At 48.5% G+C, this 17,954-nt stretch overlaps 1 protein-coding gene across 1 annotated transcript; it reads right to left on the bottom strand.

Moving 5' to 3' along the window:
• Positions 1 to 1,248: 1,248 nt before the first annotated feature.
• On the bottom strand, positions 1,249 to 13,933 carry LOC136654032 (vomeronasal type-2 receptor 26-like). The gene is made up of 5 exons (XM_066630894.1): positions 13,573 to 13,933; positions 10,731 to 11,014; positions 4,206 to 4,430; positions 3,384 to 3,498; positions 1,249 to 2,159 (listed from the first exon to the last, which is right to left on the bottom strand). Exons 1-5 carry the CDS (start codon positions 13,931 to 13,933, stop codon positions 1,249 to 1,251), a joined length of 1,896 nt encoding a protein of 631 aa, XP_066486991.1.
• Between the last annotated feature and the right edge of the window lie 4,021 nt (positions 13,934 to 17,954).

The raw sequence follows: 17,954 nt of genomic DNA, 5'->3' as shown, positions 1-17,954 counted from the left end.
TCTCAATTGCACTCAAAGACTCTCAAGGTGACACGGACACTTGCAGTGCTGGGGCCACAAAACCATCGGCCTTTGCAAACAAGGAAACAAAACTATGGAAACAACATTGACAGCCAAAGGGGTGAGGGAAACAGGGCCTTTACACCATGTCTAAGTCTCAAAGATCCACTGAGGAAGGTTATCTTCAGTTAGGGCACAATCCTAACCAGGTCTACTCAGAAGTAAGTTCTATTTTGTTTAATGGGGCTTACTCCTAAGAAAGTGTGGTCAGGATTGCAGCCTTAGCCTCCTAAATCTACATGATGCACATTGTTTTGAAGAGAGGCTTGAAGCAGATCACCAGCTCCCAAGGAGAATTCAAGGGTTTTAGTTACAAGATCCTTAATTGCCTGTTGTCTGCCCAGGGTACTTTCATGAGCTGAAGGCAGGGATTATTAGAATTATAGGACAGGTCATTGTAGACCAGAACTTTTTTGACTATCAGCAGTAGTAAAGAAAAAAATGTTTGTCTGATCCATAGCCAATGGTTGTGTGTCTGTTCCCCCCCCCCATGGGGAATTCAGTGGATTCAGAATAACCTGAGTATTGAAGATGACTTTGGAGGGGGTGTGTGTTGACAGACATGTCATACTGGTGTAGAAAGCAGGTGGAAAGGAGTCATCCATGACTCATTGAGATTTTGAGGCTGTTGGTCAACTAAAACATCACAGTTCAGACTGGGAAGGAATGAACCAATGTCACATGGAGCTCAATGTCACAGGAAATACATCAAGTTTCCTATGACCCAAACTCTAGACCAGTTCTTCCCCTAAAATTCTGTGAGAACCTTTGTGTTGTGAGCTCATCAAAACACCTTTGTTTGTGACATAAGGGCCTGTGATCACTCATCTCTGGTCCTAAATGGGTGCCATTTAGCTACCCACTGCCATAACTGACAATCAATCAATCAATCAATCAATTTAAAGATGCAGTTCACTATCATCATAATCATTTATTATTTTTTGAGCAGTTACAAACAGCTTAGGCTAACTAAAGTAGATGATTGCACTTTGGAGGAGAAGGGAGGAACGAGAAATTAGATGGACCCTGAAATGTCAGATTGGTGGAAGTTGAAATGAATCTCAGGATTATGTCCAAGAGGAACAGTTGGGAATATAGGAGGGAGTCACATGAGTTCCTATACAACAAAGGACATATCTCAAGGGGTTCATGCACAATGCTACGGACGAAGGTACTCAAGCAATTCAGTCAGGTAACAACATTCTTTTTCCTTACTAAATTCTCCTTGGTGTTCAGCTGAGGCCTCAACACAATAATGAAGAATTTGGGGAGAAAGATGAAACCCAACAATCCAGCACTAGAGACCAAGATGGAGAAGACCTCCACGGCCACCATGTATTTCCCCTTGGTGCTCAGGTAGGCTGGCACAAAGGACACCCAAACACTGCAAAAGACTAACATGCTGAAGGTGATCAGCTTGGCCTCATTGAAAGTATCAGGCAGTCTTCTGGCTAAAAAAGCCACCAAAAAACTAACAAGGGCCAGAAATCCCATGTGGCCCAGAACAATGGAGAACATGAAGACTGAGCCTTCGTTGCACTGCACTATGATCTGACCTATCAGTGAGTGTGCGTCAAGCTCTGGGAAGGGGGGAGACACTGCCAGCCACGCTGCACAGAGGCCAGTTTGAATCAGACAACACACCACAATGACGGACATTGCCAATCTCTTCCCTAACCATTTCCTCATCCTGTTAGCTGGTCTGGTGGCCATGAAGGCCAGGACCACAGTGAGGGTTTTGGCCAACACTGAAGAAACAGCCCCAGTGAAAGTGATGGCAAACAAGGTCTGCCGGAGAATGCAGGATGCCTTCCTGGGCTGCCCAATGAACAGAAATGTGCAGAGGAAGCAACACAGCAGGGAGAACAGCAGGGCACAGGTGATGTTCCAGTTGTTGGCTTTGACAATGGGGGTGTTCCTGTGCTGAATGAAGCTCCACACGAGCATAAGTGTGATGGTGGAGAGCAGCAGAGCAGAAGAAGCCAGAACGATTCCCAAGGGCTCTTCATAGGACAAAAAAGTGATGGCTTTGGGGATACAGTGATCCTGGTTCCTGCTTGGATGCTGGTCCTCTGGGCAGTCACTGCAGTGATCGGCATCTAAAAGAAACATGCAGGGATTCAACAGTTCCAAGTGTACTTGTGTCACCTGAGCCCGTCTGGCAACAGTGCAGTTGAATCATAGTATGAAGTGTGCTAATTAATACATACAAAAGAAATCACTCACTCAAATGGTTCTTTGCATCCATCCATGTATGGAACATATCCAGGTATCCTTTGAATGTCAACCCTCAGTAAAACTGGCATCAGGCTTTACCCAAAGGTCAGCTGTGCTGTCCCTAGGAAGTGTGTGCTGTCATGGGGGGCAAACAGCCGGCCAGCAGAGTTGTGCATAGGCTGCCCAGTCACCTGTAGGTCTCCTCCTCCATTTTGCTGATGCACTTCCGAGGAGAGTCAGGGAGTGTTCCGAAGCAAGGTTCAAGAATTAGATCCTGGTGCATATTGTTGCCAGCAGGATCCACCTCCTCTCTTCCCTGGCCTGATCTCTCCTCATTCACAACATGCCCCACTTCTGACTTACCGGCATCTGTAGCAATGTGGTTCCGGATCTGCAGGTGCTTTGAAGCAGAGGCTTGGTTTGGCCCAGTTGTGGCACCAGATTCACGCCATCACTGGGCCTTTTGCAACAATAGACACCTGCCCCACTGTCATGACAGTCCCATAGGATTGGGCCATATGTTCAGCTGAATTGTTGATTTACTGACTGCATCCGTATGATGAATTTGGGATTGGGCCCTAAGAGTCCAATCCTAAAGGTTCATAGCACCAGTGCTGAGCTCCAGCGCCAGCACTGGGTGCTGTAAACATGTCGTAAAGCACATTTTCAGCACCCTTGGAGTAGGTAGTGCTGGATGAAGAATGCCATGTGACTGCATGGAGATAAGTGGGATCACCAGGCAGTGGTAAGGCCTTTTGGTTTTGGGATGGCGTTCTTAGCAGGGGAAGGGGGATGGGGGAAGAGATGGGGTGGGAGGGGTGTGGGAGCAGCAGAGGCCTCCTCCGCCAGATCCCATCCTCTGTGTTCGACCTAATAGCTTGACATGAAGGTTCTCACATCTATGCCAGCAAAATAGCTGGTGCAAACATGAGAGGCTCCATAGTGGGACCTGAGACATTCCATGGGGGAAGGGAACAAAACTTCCTTGAAGCCACAGTTCCTCTGAGTGCTGGGAAAGAAAAGATTGGGCTGGAAGACCTTTGAGCAGCTCATTTCCGCAAACTTCCGGAACACCGATTGGATGGAGCACCACCTTCTTCACTTACCCAGCTGGCTGGAAATCCTCCCTTCAGAACACTGAGCGCAGTCATAGCAACAGATCTGCTCCCCCTGGCGTACCACCTTTGTCTGTCCAGGATGGCAGCTCTCAGTACATGTCGATCGGGGCGGCATCTTCAAAAAACCCCAAAGGAGAAAGGGTTAGCATGGAAATCAACTGTTTTCTCATTGCTGTGATGTTTGTTTTGTTTTGCATGAGAATACAGTAATGACATATATGTCACATTTCTGTAAACATCTATATTCGACATGTGCTCCTTTGACCTCATATACTGATTGATTTACTTCTATATTTATATATGTTTCTTGCCAGATATTAATCAAGGTGGTTTATGTAGGCAGGCTCTAGACCCAATAAGTGTCTTTTCAACATTGTTCTATATATGAATCAAGATGTTTTCCCTCCTTGGTTACTTACCCTACGTACCATCCCGTCATCATATTCAATTCAGCCTCACAATTCATAGGAAGATATGGATAAACACAAAGACAAAAGAGCACGGATATCATATGCCTGGGCATGCATGAGCTTTGCATGTATTATCCATGGTTATTCATTCTATTCTACAAGCACAAGCATTATAACAAGGCTGCCCCATTTGTAGGTGTTACTCTTGCATCACTGTTATGATAACCACAGAAGGCGGGCAGATCCAGAGTAAATCCCTGTGAATGCCATAGGGCTTGCTGCAGAGTAAGTGCTGCATGCACTGGAATATGAATTTCCAGATATCTGCTGAAGAGTACTTCTATGTTCTTCTGTAACTATGGAACTATAGCTCAGGAAATACATACAAGATCCTTCCCACCTGATCAAACTTCTGATTCCACACAATGGCGCTTCCATTTATGGCAAACTCTTCTCCTTCGGGAGTCCGGGAATCCACCTTTCCCACCCTGATTCTATGGAAAGACAGATTGTGGAATGTGATGGTGTTGACAATATCAAAACCTGTGGCCAGTTCCCCATTTTCAAAGAATATTTCTTCGCCTGCACTATTGTTGAAGCGAACGTTTCTCAGAAAGTGGTGAAGCTGATTAGAGAAAAAGAAAAAGAATACTCAGGGGTAAACTGTTGAGCAGGATTTCTTTTGATATCACTGGAATCTGCTACCTTGACCTTCTGGCAATGAAGAGACTGTGATTATACATGGAGGCGCATGGCAAGGTCATTGGACACTTGTGGCCCATATATTTTTGACACCTCCCCCTGTTTATGACAAAATTATTTTCAGTAGTAGTCATGACATGAAATGAATAATAATCAGGGCCAGAAAATAAATACTGTGAACATTTTCTGAAAGACTGCATACAAGCAAAACCTACGAGAACATTTTTTTTTCTATGTGATGATTATAAACTTTACATAGTTAAACTATCTCAGAGTTATTCTCACCCCTTCCTCTTATTCCCAATCCCCTTTTCCACCAGAATTCACAATACATTTAATAACCCCAATAGTAATCCTTCATTCTATTGCTCCTCTAAATTAAGCCCCTTTCCAAATGGAAAGGACTCCGGCTTAGACAAACTAAAGTGAAAATATTGTCTCACTTCTTGCTCAGTCCAGCTGCATTGCAAGAGGGGATCCAAGTCCATCCGTGACCATACACAGTAAAGGCTTACAGGAAAATCCTACCTGCCATGGCTGAACAGCCCAAACATCCCCTGTGCCTCCAGTTCCCTTTGATCTGTGCTTGAATATTGAAGAGTACATGGAATGCAGAGCATGTGCTACGGCATGAACAGCGTTGTAGATACTGTAGCTCTCATCGGACATTTTCATTTCAAATACGGAACTGGGGAGACTGCTCAGCTTCTCCTCCCCAGTGCAGTTCCCTCTCTTTGGTAGATACCTGTTGAACTTTGGGAGTGAACAGTAAAATGCAACTGACCAAAAAATATATAAGAAAGAAAACACAGGCTGATTCGGATTTATTGCCTTAAGGAAGTCTTCATATCCAGGCACATCCTTTGTGTGGAGTGTGAATGACAAGGTACCATTGAAGGATTTGGGTGTGAATAAAAGCGGGTTTAATACGCTTGCAAAATCCCATTGAGATGTCATGATCCAAACCTTCTCTGTTGGGTCTTGCTCTGCATTTTCATACGCTACTAGAACAAATCGCAAACTCTCCATAGATCGTGAATCTCCATGAACAACAATCACGTTGCTTCTGGACATAGAGACAATAGATCTTACTCCTTCTAAACGGTCATAAAAGGGTTGGTTCTTTTCCAAGAACGTCTTTGGTCCTGAAAGAACTTCTGTAAAAGCCACACAAATATTGTTCTGGAGGAACCTGGGAATGAGAGTCCTCAGAAATGTTTCTCCAGTGTCATTGTCTGAAACGAGGAGGCCAATCCAGTTCCATTTGAAATGTCTAATCAGTCGAACAATCCCAGTGTACTGAGATCTTGCATTTGGGACCATCTGGTAGGAGGAAGGGAACTGAGTTCTGTCACCCAGTGCAGAGTCAAAGAAGCCATAACTGAGCTAAGGGGAAAGGCAATTAGCTTCTTAGGGCAGACAAACATCTCCCATTATTCCTAAATAAAAAGGTCGTCTCTCACATGCCTGGCAAGTTATATAGATCTTTTTGTGCTTTATCCTCTATGGAAAATGCGCAAGGCTCAATTTTCTGGGGTGTAGCGTTTTGGGCAGGATGACCAAGAGGATTATGATTAGTCATTCAGCCTACAATCCTTTCCACACTTTCCTGGGAGCAAGTTTCGTTGATTATCATGGGACTTACTTCTGAGTAGAGAGGCATAGGCTTGGGCTCTCAGGACCCAATCCTGTCCAACTTTCCAGCTTTGATTCAGCTGTAATTGGATTATGCACTACATCCTGCAATGTGGGGCTTACATGGAGGCCTCCTCAAGGGAAGGAATTGGAGAAAATATTTTTCCCACATAGATTTGCTGCTAATTCAGTACAATTTATTCCCTCCTTAAAGTGGCTTTTTAAAAACTTAATCAGGTTTTGACATTCTCACACAACAATTGATTCACATTTGACTCCAAGCTATTTGCTAAATGGGCAGAGCAGAGTCTTCTGTCTGCATTTGTTGTAGCCCAGATGGTCTGCTCTCCTAGCAATCCTAGTGGCCATACCTCTCTCCTGATTATGAAACATAAATACCTGTGGGATCCTGTAGATATTTAAGATGTGAGGCATCAGCTTCGAGTTTTGAGGAACGAGCCCCCAAATGATGACAGTGAGTTCCTTTTCCTTGCTACAGATGTAATTAAGGGGATGCCCCTGATCTGTGAAAAGGAGACCCATAGTTGCAGAACAAGATACCCTGGCATTATTATCATTTTCAATTGATAAAAAATTCAATGTCTTGTTTGTCAAGAGGTTGACATCTTTCTCGATTTCGAAACTGGCAAACATCATGGCAAATATACGATGGAAGTACTTTGGAATTGTGCTGAAATGAGACAATCATGTAGTCTTAGGCTCTGGTTCATATTCAATATGGTGAATGGGAATGCTTCATGCTCTTTGCTATCCCTTACTGTGCTTAAAATCAAGTTGATGGGCCCTCATGCAGCTTTGCTTTTATGAACTTTCTAGCTCTCACTATGCCCAGTTACAGACAAGGAATTCCTAGTAACATGTTTCAATGGCCCAACAAGAAAAAGAGATGGAAAATAAAATAACCCTATCACACTAGTTCCTTCTGAACAAAAGTCAGAAGGGATCTGGTCACCTGGCCTGCTGGATATGTCCACTCATCTTCCCATAGTTTATGGGTGGTTGAAAAGGATGAAAAGTTTCTTCTCCTGGAACAAGCCAATGAGGAAAGTGGAGCCTCAGTTCCCCAACTCCTGAGAAGGCAAGGCTGGCTTGAGAGGTAATGTGTTTTGTTTCTATCATGGAACAGCTTTTTGCTCATGCCTTGATGACCTTCAAGGGTAGAAAGTGACAAACAGATCCCCTTATAGTGCAGGGAATGTTTCATTAAAAACTGGTTTTGTTTTATTTTGGAGATGCTCTAAGAGGATTTCCTGCTTACAGGCAGGGGTTGGACTAGATGACCCTTTAGGTCTTTCCAGCTCTAAGATTCTATGATTCTTTACTTTGCCACCGTATGCATGTCTCCTCATTGTGTTCAATGGGGCTTACTTCCAGGTCAATGTGAATAGCCATGCAGCCCTAAAGCTTAATCCTATGGGCACCATCTGTTGATGGAGCTCGTGTTCCACCACTGGAATCCCTCTCCACTACAGAAGCAGTGACAGTGCATGCAATGGAGCCACCAGTGTGAATGGCCGGCGACCATGTGTTGTGCACTACCAGAAACCTCCAGCTCCCCCCAGAGCATGCAGTGTGCACCTCCACCTTTTAGAGTGGCAGGGGATGGGATTGGACAGTATGTCTCTCTAATCAAGTATCCATTTTGCCTCTTTAGATCTAGTTCCTTCTACATTTTAAACTCCTCCGGCTTTTAAGAAACCAGCTTTGCTGCTGACATAGATCTGAGTAGATCCAAGCGACTGCATTCAACCCGGTCTGGGGGCTTAGCATAGTGGCACCACTACTGTCATTGAGGCTCACCCTCGACATGCCTCCCAGCCTGATCCTTACTCGGAGCACATCCTCTGCTGACCCACCTGCTCTGGAATGGGATCTGCACTCCTTCCGTGTTCAGGGGCCTCCAGCCATTTGTGCTGGGGGCCTGTGCACCGCTGCAGCCCAAGCCTTGGGCTGAAAAATTGCAAGTGCCATAAGCACAAGGCCCGGATCACACTGGGTCAGTAGTCTTGGCAAATTAGCCTCATGATTCCTGCAGCTCTTCAAACTCCTGTAGCAGATACAGATAGATCACCTTTGGCAAGCCTGGCCAGTGACTCACTAAGCCTCTCTAGCTTCTTGTCACATTTGTATCCAAGTGGATGACACAATTAGCACCTCCATCATGTTCTCCTTGACATGTCTGAGTCCAGGACTCTTGTCTAGGTTGGAATCATTTAAGGGGGAGGCCTAAGATCAGCCCCAAACATTCAACATTTGATATGAACATGTGGTAAGCGTTTATGGGATTGCAGCCCTAGCAACTGCTTATGATTATGCCTAGTTGTATGAGTGAGTAGTGAATACACTGCAGCAATTTTCATCCCCTGTGAGTGGCACATTGGTGTGCCACGCACGGTCTGCATGTGTGCCGTGGCTATTTGGGGAGGGTCATTTATTAGGCCATTGGGTGATGTGGGCACTCTGACTGGCAGCTGGGTGTGCCTTGTCCAAGAACTCATGGTGAGTCTTTACAATTTTACACCCCTGATAATGTGCCATGAGCTGAAAAAGGTTGAAAATATCTGATACACTGTACTGCTTTTTATTTTGACTCCACATTTCTGCTACTGCATTATTATCCCCACAAGAAAAGTGATGTATTTTTACACAGTCATCTTTGTGTCCCATAGCTCTTGTGTGTCATTCCACTAAGTTGTGCCATTGACCACCACACTCGAACCTGCATGCCTATTAGCTTTCCTCCATGTGTGGTCCTGTTCCACGTGTCTTTAAAAGCACACCCACTAGCAAAACCACTTTAGAGCACCAGCTGCAGCGCACATAACCAAATGTTCTATTCCTTCCTACAAAAAACTTCTCCACAGGAGGATAATGAGCAGGGAACATCGAACGAGTTCTAGCCTAGTGTTCACCCTGACATTCTAGTTCTCTAGGTGCAGGGGTCCTTATGTCTATGTGAATTTGAACTCACTCCATGCCACCTCTACTGCCCCCACTATTTCCACCAGTCCCAAAGTATGTAATCCCAATTATTTTTTCTATATTTACAGCACTGATTTTAATCAGAATTACCAGACATCAAAACCACAACCCAACTTACTGTCCTTTCAGGGAAGATACATCTGGAGTTTCTTTAAAAGAGAGATCTTTCTGATCAACAATTGAGAGAGAGGCAAAGACAGCAATAGTTATGTCTGGAGACTGATGGGTGCTCTTCTGCCAACCCCCCCTGGAGTGGCAGTTGTTGATGACACCGTAAGGCAGCTGCAGCAGCAGCAGCAGCACTGTTGACCATTTGAACAGCAGCATGTCTGAACCTCAGCCCCACAGCATTCTACCAATTTCCAATGACTTCCATACACGAGGCACTATGAACACAATCCTCAGTCACAAGGAGAAAAGACTGTAGAGGGGCTGAGCGAATCTCCACTGCCAAGTTTCTCACATGAGGTCTTCATACTCAAGCGACAGACACCTGTCTGTATGCAGTGAATACCCGACACCTGCCTCGAGTAGATGGCTTTTCAAAAACTGAAGTGCACATTTTATCCTCAGCTCCCGAGTAGAGTCAGCTGTTTTTGTTATGAATTTTGAAGGTGGCTTCAGATTATCCCTGGGACTTCTCTAATGGAAGGCAATGATTTAGATAATGACCAGGCAGATGATTGCATTGAGAAACCTTTTCAAATGTCTGCAAGGCATTTGGTGCTGCAGCACTCTGTAAATGCACAGGTGCTCAGGGGCTACCCGAGACAATACACATGCAGAGACTCCTTTTAGGAGTGTAAAGGGTTCCAGAAACCAAAATGTTTGTGAACTGCTGCTCTCACATCACCCTGTGCATGACTACTCAGAAATAAGTCCTACTGAATTCAATGGAACATATTGATATCCTATAAACACTTCCCTGGAAGCACATCACATTGAGCTTAATGGTACTTTTGCATATTCACGCATGGAATTGTGCTGTTTTTTCAATAATTATTAGTATACCCACTTGCAGCTAAGGCAGAGAGGGAATGTCTTACATAAATGGAGAATCGCACCAGGCAAATCCAGATTCTTAGCTCATTCAGTTCGCCAGGATGCTACAATAAAGCTCTCATGATATGTCAGGAGCACAGTATCACTTTGACTATTTCTTCCATCTTGGCCATCAGCCTGTTGCTTCAAGGCATAATGATCTCTGAGTGTTGCATGTTCATCAGGACAAGCAGGAAATCACAATAAATAAATAAATAAAATTACATAAAGATCCAGTTCACCATCATTATAATCATTTATTATTTTTTGAGCAGTTAGAATTTGCAAATGGCTTTGGATAACAAAAGCAGATGACTGCACTTTGGAGAAGGGAGGAATGAGAAATTAGATTGACCCTAAAATGTCAGATTGGTGAAAAATGAATCTCAGAATTATGCCCAAGGAGGAACAGTTGGGAATATTGAAGGAAGTCACATGAATTTCTATTTTAAAAAATGGACATATCTCAAGGGTTTTCTGCACAATGTTATGGACAAAGGTACTCAAGTACGCCTGTCAGGTAACAACGTTCTTTTTTCCTTACTAAATTCTCCTTGGTGTTCAGCTGGGGCCTAACCACAATAATGAAGAATTTGGGGAGAAAGATGAAACCCAACAATCCAGCACTAGAGACCAAGATGGCGAAGACCTCCACGGCCACCATGTATTTCGCCTTGGTACTCAGGTAGGCTGGCACAAAGGACACCCAAACACTGCAAAACACCAACATGCTGAAAGTGATCAGCTTGGCCTCATTGAAAGTATCAGGCAACCTTCTGGCTAAAAAAGCCACCACAAAGCTGGCAAGGGTCAGAAATCCCATATAGCCTAGAACAATAGAGAACATGAAGACTGAGCCTTCGTTGCACTGCACTATGATCTGACCTATCAGTGAGTGCGCGTCAAGCTCTGGGAAGGGGGGAGACACTGCCAGCCACGCTGCGCAGAGGCCAGTTTGAATCAGACAACACACCACAATGACGGACATGGCCAAACTCTTCCCTAACCATTTTCTCATCCTGTTAGCTGGTCTGGTGGCCACTTTTTTCCACCAAATACTGGGAGGGAGGGTGCTAGAGCATTTTCTAGGATGTATTAATAAGCTGACATTAAATCCAGAAAGAAAACAGGGGTCCTCTTGGACTAGAAATCCACAATACAAGCAGTAAACAATTGCTTTGTTTCTCAATGTGCTAACGTTCCCTGTACAGGAGCTGGGGCAGTTTGAGAGTCCTCCTGACCCCACAGCTGCTCCTGGATGGAAGTGGTAGCTGTGGCTGGGGGGGTTGCCCAGCTTTGGCTGGTGCTCCATCTGCAGCTATACCCAAATGGATTGGACCTCAGCACAGTGGTCCACACCTTGGTGACATCCCATTTAGATTACTGCTCCATGCTCAACATGGATATGGTCTGGAAACTTCAGTTAGCCCAGGACCTGGTGGCCCATGTGGCTTCTGTGGCTCAGCAGTAATTCTGTCAAACCACGGCTCTGGTGACCACCGTTTCACTTCCAGGCCCAATTCAAGGTGTTGGTGTTCATCTTGATATCTCAGGACCAAGATACTGGAGGGAACTTCTTCTCCCATGCATTCTGGTCTGCTCCCCAAGATCAGAGGGGGCCTCTTACATGTGCCAACTGCAACAAAGTGAGTGGCGTAGTTAGGAGGAGGGTCTTCTCATCTGTGGCACCATAGTTAGTGAACTCCCTCCCTTATCAATTGTGAACTGCCACCTCCCCTTGAACATAGTTCCTGGCATTTATGCAGTGTAGAGCTGTGGTGGGGATTTGGGGGGGGGGGAGAGGAGGTATTGTGTTTTTTTAATGTTTTATGTCTGCTTTTGTTACCACCTTTGCTTGCTGCCCTTTATCATCATTTTTGCTGCCTTTATGCTGTGCTGCTGCATTTCTGTGTCCCCATATTTTATGTTTTGATCTACTCTTGACACTTTTATGACTTTTGTGCTGTGGCCTCTGAGCCTCTGAGGTGTGCCCCGCGGTCCTGGCCAGGGCCCCGTCTACGTCCTCGTGCCGCCGAGCCCCTGAGGACTGAAATAGGGTTCCGCCCTGCCTATGCCGCCTGAAGGTGCATGCCAAAGTCCCATTCACGCCTCCTAACCCGCACCACCTGCCACAAGGAGGGGTCAGCCTAGCACTTGACCCCCCTGCTCCCAAACAGGGGAAGAAGCGACTTAAGGCCATCCTGCAGGTCCTTAAGAAAGATGTCTGTGCCTTCCTCTGACAAATGAACACTGTTGCCCCTGTACATTTAAGGTAGCGAGAACACAATCACAGGATGCATGACCACCCTGCCACCAGCGCGAGACACAAAGTTGCCAATGCTCCTGGTAACTTTCCTGCGCATCCTCTTAACCTCAGTGCAGCAGAAAGCCCCCCGCCACACACGACGCTGCAAGAAATCCAACCAAACCAAGGTGGTCTCCGGTAGCCAACCCATAAGGGTGGTGATGTCCTCACGAGCTCTGTTCATCAGAGCCAGACCGGACATCCTGCAAAGGTCATTCTTGCCCAGGTGGAGCACCAAAATGTCCGGTGGGGGGTTCACATTCAGGAACTCCATCAACGCGGGCAGCAGCTGGCCCCATCTCATGCCCCTCTTGGCTAACCAAGCAACTTGCACTGCCGGCTGAGGCCCAGATGTGATCCGAGGGGGGTAGCAGCCGCCCTCTTATGGGCCCAAAAGATAATGGAGTGGCCGCAGATTAACACATGTATTGGGCTACCATCGCATCCTGCAAGATGAAAACAGAGATGTTATTGCAAGGCATCCCCTTTAACACTGCTCCCCCCACAGCTTGGGGTATGCCCGGATGCCAGACACGTCATTTGCGCACGTAGCGCCTGTAAGTTGACGAACGCCAATGACCTATCCTTTGTATGTCCTCCCCTGACAGCCCTAACTCAGCTGCTGCAGAGGCTGCGCCAATGCGGAGGGAGTGTAAGCCAAACTCCCTAGGCTGCAGCCCTAAAACCCTCAGCACTCGTGAGAAAATTGCCCAAAACTGGAACAGCGCAAGAGGAGAGCCATCCCTATGCTGGAAAAGAGCCCCTGAGCGCTCCCCAGAGAGCACAAAATATTCCCTTAATGCCGCAACTGGGCACAATGGCATTCCTACCACCTCCTTAAGGGTCACCGAACAACCGATGCCCCTTTGGTCCGTCTTAGACCATCTGAGGTTAATTGAGACTCCTCCGGGCACCCAGGTTAGGTCCGCCCTCAGGAGGGCCCAGGCAGATTGATCAGTCTTGTTTTTTGCCAGGAACTTGCTGGGACGAAAAGCGCCAAAGAAGGCTGTAAGCAATGCAGCCCTGAAAAGTTGAACTTCACATGGCGACGAACAGAGGGTCATGAAGGTCCCTGCGATACCCCTGAGCAACTCTGGCATGATGGGGCGCCTGTGGTCCCGGACAGGGGGTGTTTTCCTGGCGAAGCCCTCTAACATCCTCCGCACTCTGAAATCTTGAGTGAAATCGGGGTAGCCCCCTGCTTTTGAAACAAAAGCTATAGCAGACATGAAGCCCGGGAGGGAGCTAACCGCCCTTCCAGACCGCTGCAGGTGTAGAAGGAAAAGCAGCAGGTGCTCAACTGGTGCCGGCCACAGGCTGGGCAAGCTGGCCGCCAGTCTAAAATCATCGAACTCCGTTATGTTCCGGGAGTAGCCCCTCTGCGTGCTGGGCTCCAGTGAGGCGCATATGACCTCGTTTACTTCTGTAAGCCAAGGAGGCATGTGGTCCGGGGTTGGCGCCGCCCCAGGGGCGAGTTCCCAAAATCAGTTCTCCTGAAATCGAGACAAAGCATCCGCAATGCAATTCTCCACCCCAGGAACATGCTGAGCTACAAAAAGAGCGTTGATGTGCAGGCATTGCAAGACGAACTGCCGCACAAGTCTCATGGCCCTGGGGGATTTGGAAGACATCGAGTTCACTACTGCCACCACTGCCTGGTTGTTGCACCAGAAATGCATCGTGGCATTCTGGAACTCCCCAGCGCAGATGTGCACCGCCACCACTATCGGGAAAAGCTCCAGGAAAGTAAGGTCAGCCGTAATGCCGACCTGCACCCAGCTCTGTGGCCACGGTGCAGCGCACCATCGGCCGCGGAAAGAGATGCCAAAACCAACACCTCCCACTGCGTCTGAGTGCACCTGCAAGTCCACCCTGAGCAGCTGCTCAGAACGCCAAAATGAAACCCCGTTGTATTCCTCCAGGAAACGAAGCCAGACCACCATGTCTTCCCACATGGCCGCTGTGACCCGCACCCTGTGAGGTGGCGAGCGCAACCCCACCATGGCCTTGCACAATCTACACAGGCAAGCCCTCCCTGGTGCGATCACCCTGCAAGCAAAATTCAGGTGCCCTACCAGCGCCTGTAATTCTCGCAGCATAACCTTCTTCGCTTGCATAACAGCCTGCAATCTGGACACTAGCGCAGTCAACTTGTCGTTCAGGAGCCTGCTTGCTGCCACCACCGAGTCAAGCTCGATGCCCAGAAAGGTCATGCAGGAAGAGGGGCTCACGGTCTTGTCCTGAGCAAGCGGGACCCCTAAATCGCGTGTCAGGGCCTCGAAAGTGGTGAGCAGCCTCTCAAAATATGGGCCCATAAAAATAAAGTCATTGAGATCATGCGCCGTAGTTCGCGTTCTGCACCGCCTCCGTAGGGCCCACTCCAGCATTGTGCTAAAGTGTTCGAAAGTGGCACAACTCAGCGAACACCCCATTGGGAGTGAGCGGTCCAGATAAAACTGGCCCTGAAAGGCAAAGCCTAGCAGGCAAAAATCTACAGGATGCACCGGAAGCAGGTGGAAAGTGGACTCGATATCGCCGCAGCGTCTCAATATGCGTACTGCTTGGTCAATAGACGTGTAGTAGACTGTGCAGTACTGGTCGGGGATTCCGTCATTCAACGATGTCCCCTTGGGGTAGGACAAATGGTGAATGAGGCAGTATTCCCCTGGGGCCTTCTTAGGCACCACCCCCAGTGGAGAAACCTTAAGGTCAGGCAAAGGGGGAGTAGGAAAAGGGCCCAAAACTCGCCCCAAACCCACCTCCTTAGCAATCTTCCTCTGGACTATGTCCTCCATGCCCGTGAGTGACTTCAGGTTTCGAGCTAAACTCACACCCTTGGGATATGGTGAGTGTATACGGAAACCCTGAGTGAAACCCTCCCACAGGAATTCTGCTGCAGCGCGATCAGGGTAGTCGCGCAGCAGCTCGGCCAACATCGGCAGCCTAATCGGACTTGGCCCCTTTGGAAGTGGAAGCGTCACCTGCACCTCCTCCCTTCTTCTGACCAGAGCCTCAGCGCCTAGATCTCCTGTCGCGGCAACCTCTCGGGCAGGAGGTGATCGGGTGGCCTGCACCACACAGTCCACAGTTGTGCAGGAAGGTACAACTTGATCTAGAACAGTACCCTGATGATGCATATTAATAGCAAGCATGCAGGTGTTGAACCTGTCAGCCCGGTGCTCCCGCCTGCGGCGGCCCCGCTGGACGCGAATTGCTGCTCCTGGCAATCAGGTGGCCGCTGTCTGAGTGCTCGCCCTCAGCAGCACCTCCCGCCATCACAAGTTGCATCCACAACTCTGAGTTCTTCCTTTCCCAAGAAAGCTGCGGATTATTTCCCATGCGCATGCGGAACTGCTCATCCTACGCCAACCAACCTGAACCCAAGTATCCCCTAAAAGCCCTGTGAATCAAGTCCAGGTACTTTGCCAGCACCAGGCCTTTGGACAGATCTCTCTGCAGTACTACCCCCATGTAGATGGTAAACCCTGCTAGCCAATTAGTCCAATTCCGATCGATTTTAGGCTTATGCACTGTCTGATGTTCCCCATTGCACTCCCCTGGCCTGATCTCAGGCTCTGGCTCCCTGTGGAGAAGGCTGAAGAGGTCCACATACTCACCCTTCCATATCTTTTCTTTAACCGCTGGGGCCAGATTATCCCCAAGTGGAAGAGCCTCCTCCCTGTATGGCATAGGGGGAAGGGGGAGCCCCTTGAACCACCGCCTTGGAAGCTGGTGACGATAGCGGCCATGCGCCAGCTGCCGGCCCAGCCCGCTCTGCACAGGCAGCCCAGCATGCCAGGCTTGGGCTGCATTGGCCAGCTGTGACGCTGAGTAAGCCTCCCTTGTGCCTGCGGGAGCTCGCCTGGCACTGCACAGCCAGCTGTGCGCTCGCTCCCTGGGCACCGTCCTGCGCCTGAGAGGGGCCCGAATGCAACACAGCCCCTGCTTGTCAGGGAAGAACCGCCGGCGCCGTACCACCCTGCTGATATGCAGCCTGCTGGGCAGCCCATCCCTGTGGGGAGGCTGGCTGTCTGCCCTCCAGCAGTTGCGTAGATAATGACAAGCAGCGGGGCTGCGTAGTCTCCGCCATAGCCATGACGGGTGAAGGCTGAGGCAATCCTGGTTGTCCTTCTGGGCCATCCATTACAGACCCTGGGCGCCCACACTGGTTGTGCGGAACAGCGTAACCTCACCAGACTTCCGCCATTCCCATCAAGCCTCTCCCTTCATACTCACCCATGTTGGCCAGGGCCCCCGTGTTGGGGTTGGGAACTGCAACATACACGGATGGAGCCACTGCTGCATCACTGTCTGCAGAGGCCTCTGGAGATTCCCTCACCAGGGTCAAAGCTGGGCCTGTGGCAGGCCTCTTCTCTGCCGCTGGTGTCGCCGCTGCCACCGGCCTGCAGCCCTCCAAGGCTGTAAGCCTGTCCAAAATCCCCTGCAGGATATCAGACAGGGAGGAGCACGCCTGCTTCTTGGGCGGGGCATTGCCCCCCACTCGGGGAGTACCTGATGAAGGCACCATCTCCCCTTGTAATGCTATGACCTGCGCAGCTATGTTATCCAGACCTGATGCGGGGACCACCTGCCCTGCCGTAGAAGCCCCCATGCTCCCAGCAGGCAATGCGGCAGCGGGTGCCTTGCGGTTGGCTCTACGCTGAGACCTACGCATGTTGAAGAGAGATTGAGCAAAGAAACAAAGGAGCTAACCTAGCAAGCCAAAAGTCTGCTGGAAAGCACCAACTGATGCTATTCCCACGGTGCCGACGTACACAAAGAGGAAGAGGGCTGGGTCTCGTGCCCTTTTTAAAGGTCCACTGTAGCTGTCAGACCCAGCCCCCTTCCCCTCCCCCTTGGGGAGGGACTCTCGTGTCCTGGCCAGGCCAAACAAACTCCAATCACCTCTTTAATTGGGCGATCGGGATTGCCAAAGAGGCCCCCTTCCAGCTGAAGTGTACTGTCTTTATTCTGCAACAGCCTGTTCTATTTAAAAGGAAGGAGGACACTTGCCTTTTCAGGTCCACAGGATACTACAAACCAACACACAAAATTGTCCTACAAGGTCAGTGGTCCAAAGTGAGCCTTGTTGGCTACAACATTTTGATGTGGCAGTATGCAATTCTGCGTCGTATTATAGTTCACACACACACACACACACTTTCATGACTCCATAAAAGATCAAATGCATTTATCCACTGAAGGCTGGCACATCCATTAGGCAGATTGAAACAGGCACTAAGGGGCAAAGGCGCTCACCTTGTCCCTGATGACCCACTTGCTGTCCCTGATCCTCCTCCTCCTCCACCCGGTCACTGAATTAAAAGAGGGAGACCCTCTACCCACTACACTCTTCTCCACTCTTCCTTTTCCAAACCAGGAAATTAGAAGAGCAAAGACTGGAGCATCACTGGTTAAGGGGGGATATAGCATTTGGCACATCATCTCATATGCTAAAAGGTC

The sequence above is a fragment of the Tiliqua scincoides genome, chromosome 5, assembly GCF_035046505.1.
Source record: "Tiliqua scincoides isolate rTilSci1 chromosome 5, rTilSci1.hap2, whole genome shotgun sequence".
NCBI classification, from domain to species: Eukaryota; Metazoa; Chordata; class Lepidosauria; order Squamata; family Scincidae; genus Tiliqua; species Tiliqua scincoides.
This window is presented reverse-complemented; position numbering and strand designations above follow the sequence as displayed.

Bases quoted from the DNA above. Each gene is read 5' to 3' on its own strand.
- LOC136654032 (XM_066630894.1), bottom strand. From the start codon at position 13,933: ATGCCTCCTTGGCTTACAGAAGTAAACGAGGTCATATGCGCCTCACTG. The intron at 4,431-10,730 runs GTAAGGAAAAAA...TTCTCTAATCAG, and splicing joins TGAACACCAAGGAGAATTTA to CTTCACCACTTTCTGAGAAA. The intron at 2,160-3,383 runs GTAAGTGAAGAA...TGTTTCTTTTAG, and splicing joins GAGGATTTCCAGCCAGCTGG to ATGCCGATCACTGCAGTGAC.